Raw genomic sequence first — 5,000 nt, 5'->3', positions numbered from 1 at the left:
CCAAATTTTGTGGCCTTCTTTGTCTTCTGTAGCACAGCATCATCTTGTATTCTCAATATTTCCGATTCATAAATGCTGGCGAGTTTACGCCGGCCATTTTGTTTTGTTTGGATCAAGCATTATTCACTCCGTAGGGAGTGAATAATGCTCAATTACTCTGAGATAGCGAACCAATCAGATTGCTTGAATCACCAAGATCACTGAGTGAGTATATACTAAAATGCTTTCTTTTATATGCTCAAATAAAGGCAGGTCTATATACAGTTCAATCAAGTTCACGTATTTGGCAAAATACCATTATGGCAGATCATGTGGAAGTTAACCCTAGTAAGAAGTGTTTTAAGATGGGTGCCGTCTCACTTAAGTGGGAGCCCCTTCCCCCCTTGCATATTTTCACTTCTGTGGCAAGATTCTAGAACATGTCAATCAATCAACTTTATTTAAATCACAGTAAATGGCTCAGCAAGCTGGTTTTCAGACATGCCGTGCAAGAATTACAAAATATATTAAGTGATAAAAATTACAAGAATTACAAGAATTACAAGATATAAATGTTAAAACGACTAATGAACTACGTATAACTTAGCGCTAAATATTATTTAATGTCAGAGAAATTTAAAAAATTGTACTAATTAGTAACAAGTTACTATATAATAATACGAAACAAGCCATGTAAAAATGTGCCCTAGCGATGTAAAATGTGTCCTAGGCTATGGTACGTTTAAAGCTTGCAAGATCCCTTATCTCACGTATTTGATTCGACAGTTGGTTCCAAGCATTTGCACCTCGATAAGAGAAAGAACGTTAAACAAAATTCGTTTTAGGTAGCGGTAATTGGAAGTCATAGTTCGAACCCCTCAAGTTATAATTGTGAACTTCTGAGGTTCTATGAAAATACTCATGAAGATACGTCGGACAATTATTATTGAATACTTTAAACATCGTAATTAACAAGTTCCTTTTAAACATGTGATATCTCACCCATATCTAGAGGTTGAATTAAATGATAAACGTAGATGGAAGGATCATATAAAATAAGAATGCAAACGGGTTGATAGGCCTTAGAAAAAAAAAACTATTGGTTTTGTCAAGAGAAAATGAGGGGACAGAGAAGGAGGCTCCCGGTCCAGCCCTTGGGATATGTCATGTCCACGAAAGTTATTTTTAGACGAGCGGAAGTCTTCCGAGACGTCCGCATGCAGGCCAACCTCGGTCCGATGTTTGAAAGAAAATATATATTCATCAGCCTTCCACGTGCGCCATCATTTTCTCTTTTCACTAAGAACCTGAGAGCGAGGCAAGACTGCATGCGGACATCTCAGAAGACAGACTTCCGCTAGAACAAAGACTTCCGCTCGTCTAAAAATAGCTTTCGTGGACATAACATATCCCGGCCAACGCCTTGCGCCTCCCTCTCTGTCCCCTCATTTTCTCTTGGTTTTGTACAGAGACTGAAGCAAGAACTAAGTCGACCTGTTACATGTAATGTTGGTTAGGCATAAGCTTGAGTACACATCTGTTGCCTGGGATCCACATTACAAATGTGATATTGATACACTTGAGAAGGTGCAAAGAGCAGCAGCCCGGTTTTGTACAAATGACTATAACTGGTCATCTAGCGTCATTTTAATGCTAAGTAAATGAACTGGAACTTTGTAGTCTTAAAGAAAGGAAGAGAGGATATCGCTTGATTTTAATGTACAAAATTATCCATGGATTATTACATATAAGACAACAAATTTTTCAGTAAGTTTTAGCATGGAGACTAGGACTAGAAGCAGTCATAGGTTTTAAACTTGTCGAGCCCTGTTGTAAGAAAGATGTGTTTTCCTTCTTTCCAAGAACTGTTAAAGATTGGAATCAAGTTCTCCTGAACATGGCTCAAATCACGACTATTGTAAAATTCCAAACTGATCTTAGTTCACTAGTTTAACAGAAGATATTGCGAGTATAGTTTATTTAATTCTATATATTGTCTATTTTATCGTTAAATAATAAAGCAGCTGCTATTTCCAAATCGATGGAATTACCTGGTGATAAATAACCTCGTCTAGGAAAGTAAATTTTTGACTTTGCAGTAACAATGGTTAACAATGTGATCTTTGTGTTTAATTCGCACATTTCTTGTTAAACATAATAACATTTGAAAAAAAAAAAAAAAATTAACAAAACCAGGTGTCTTGAAATTATTTTGACGAAGATGAATCCTTTGTTTCGCGAGCAAACACGCAAGGTAACTTGATCACGGCGCTTGCTGAATTCGATGTCACTTTCGAATTTGCGATTTTACTTGTGCCGCCAAAAGTACAATAGAAAAATTGAACGTAGCAAAAATCTCCCAAAATGTTTTTCGCTGATGGTAACTTTTTATATCTGCGGTTCAAAATTTATGTAACAGTTGTTTTCATGTCGCAAATTTTGTTGCTGATGGCAAAATATTTTATTCTCCATCGACCGTCCTGAAAACTTCCTTCTGCTCCTTATAAAAACTGTGTATCAATATTTATTTACTTTTGCATTGATATTTGTTTTGCATAAAGCAGGCTACCAAAATCTGTACCTTCATTAGTTCGTGTTTTTGAGCGTTAAAATATAATTCTTGGTCCTATGTTTCTGTCACAAAGGGGTGTATTTTTATGTCTCCCATCCAGATACCAACACCACCGGACAGGGATTAAATTCATTGAACTTTTATATTAGAAAAAGGCAGAAGCTCAGAGAGCACGCTTAAACTTGTGGTGAAAAAGAAGTGGTAAGGGAACTTGAAAATGATCAACATGTCAGCCTCGAAGCCAATGTTTCTCGATTCCCTTCTATTTTCTTCAGTCTTTCTGGGTTTAGTATTTTGCTAGTAACCACTTGTCTTCTCAGGGGGCTATTTACCTAAGACATCTACCCTGGCACTATAATGATATACGGTACCAAAACAATATATTGTGTACTATTAGAGCTCTTTATTACGCAAAGACAACTTGAATCTCCCGGAAGACAAAACGTAGCTCAGTTGACAATATGGAATAAAGCGCTGTGTTACTGCACCACCACAAGCACGCAATGCGTGCCTATTTTTTTAATTTTGCGTCCGCACTCCCATGGTAATTATAAGCAAAAATCCCAGCCGACTTTGTGTCACTGTTTCACAACCAGCAAAGAACCTCGTGGTTCCAAACCCCTCGCCAGACCGGTCAAAACAGGTTTTTTTCCACAATATGTTGTAAGTTGAACTAGCGGTAAGCTTTTCGTGGACGAGTTCTCCTACACGGCTGTTTTCTGATGGTAATTTAGTTCGCACATGCGCCCTTCCAAAGAAATGCGGTTAATTATTATATTTGCAAGTTAATACAGAAAAAAATGCTCTTAATTATTGCGTCCTTAACAACCGGGAAAGCTCCTACTTTTTTGACCAATGAAATCTCATCATTTATGTAATGTATACATATGAAAATCTTTACATTTGGAAGGAACGATGGCTGTCGAAAATTTGAACAAAATCGGTTAAAATGTGCTCATTTTCTGCTAAAACGCGTCGCTATGTTCGAGTCCATGGACCATAGACCATAGAAGTTGACATAAATGTTTGATTGTAAATTGCAAAGGGCCCGATCTTTTTATGCTAACAGAAGAGTGGAGGATGAACATGTGAAACCTTCCTGGGAAGGCCGTGGAGTTAAGTGTTTTAATCCGAATTGTTTTAAACCTTATTTCACGCACTTTTAATATGTGAAGTTTGCCTATTATTTGACTCCATTTTGAATCCCTGAACAGATAATTTCGAATAGAAAAGCTTTAAACATCAGACAAATAGATAGTTCATCTTCGTACAACTTGTATAACATTGAATTGTTTGTATTTGCTCAACAAAGCTTAAATTTATACGTGCATATACTGTTTTTTGATCACATAAATCAGCGACTACTGACAAGGTCATATGTATATGTGACCAAGGTAGGTTCGTGTTGTTATGTGAACAACAGACAAATTTATTACTGGGTTGCCAGTATGGCAAACCCAGTCAAAATCTGCGTTTCACTTGTTGGTTTTCTTTTTTTTTTTCGTTTTTTTTCCGTGTCGCTTAAAGTCTTGCTTGTCACTCCCCTGCTAAGTGGTGTCTTTGTGCATAGAGCCTTCTGCGCGTATTTTCTTAGGATCGAGAAGGTAGTGGGAAATGCGTAGATTTCTCTGGTGGACACAGTAGCATGATTAACTTTTAACCAGAACTGCCGTCGAAAGTCATTGTAACGCGCATGACGTTTTAGTGCATTTTTAAACAAAATATACCCATATGGAGCTCAAGAATGGAACTCAAGAATGGAACGAAAAGACAGGCGGTGAAACATAAAGATGTGGAATCTTAAAAGCGACGAGTAATGGACTTCGACAGCAATCTTTCGCCCGTCGAGCCGAAATCAAAGTGAGCTGTACTTCTAATGTTTCGCCAAGGTGGTGTTATGTACAACACTGAAACCAAATGGAAATTTCTCAGGTAACTTATGGGCTCAACAAAGACAGAGAAGGAATCGAACACCTTAAGTGGATCTGTGATCTCTGTTGTCTGTCTCACAGTGTTTACTGAAGTCGCATCTAAGTTGTCTGGCAAGTAACATATATTTTGTAAAGGGAAAAAAAAAATTGGAAATGTTTTAGTGTTTGTGTAAATGGATGTAATATAATATCTATGATGACATTTTTGGAGTGATTTAGGAGCATGTGATTAATATATATAGGGGGTGTGTGATAGGGAATAAATCAGTTGCAATGCGGATCCCGTGTGGCCTATTGACTAGGATATAAAATACTAAATTTGGCGACGAGGATGCTTGGACTTGATGTCCGATTCAGAGGACTCTGAAGAAGTGATGGCCACAACACTACAATTACCTGCTATCCCTCCTTTCTCCGTTTCAAGCGATCAAACGACACTCGGGCAGCGCTGGTCGAAATGGGTGAAAGGTTTGGAGTACTTTTTAGTGGCGTCGAACATTACGGACAAGAAACAACGA

The 5,000-nt window shown here is 37.7% G+C and overlaps 2 protein-coding genes across 2 annotated transcripts in view; one reads left to right on the top strand and one right to left on the bottom strand.

The window, feature by feature from the left end:
* LOC137996462 (cartilage matrix protein-like) overlaps positions 1-5,000 on the bottom strand; it is a 40,845-nt gene that overhangs the window by 23,620 nt on the left and 12,225 nt on the right. The gene's annotated exons all lie outside the window — the stretch shown is intronic.
* The window catches only part of LOC137995149 (uncharacterized), a 450-nt gene continuing 276 nt past the window's right edge, over positions 4,827-5,000 (top strand). The window contains exon 1 of the mRNA XM_068840726.1: positions 4,827-5,000. This exon is cut by the window's right edge and continues 276 nt beyond it. Within this exon, the coding sequence (XP_068696827.1) occupies positions 4,827-5,000 (174 nt within the window).

Source organism: Montipora foliosa, chromosome 3 (genome assembly GCF_036669935.1).
Source record: "Montipora foliosa isolate CH-2021 chromosome 3, ASM3666993v2, whole genome shotgun sequence".
Taxonomy (NCBI): domain Eukaryota; kingdom Metazoa; phylum Cnidaria; class Anthozoa; order Scleractinia; family Acroporidae; genus Montipora; species Montipora foliosa.
This window is presented reverse-complemented; position numbering and strand designations above follow the sequence as displayed.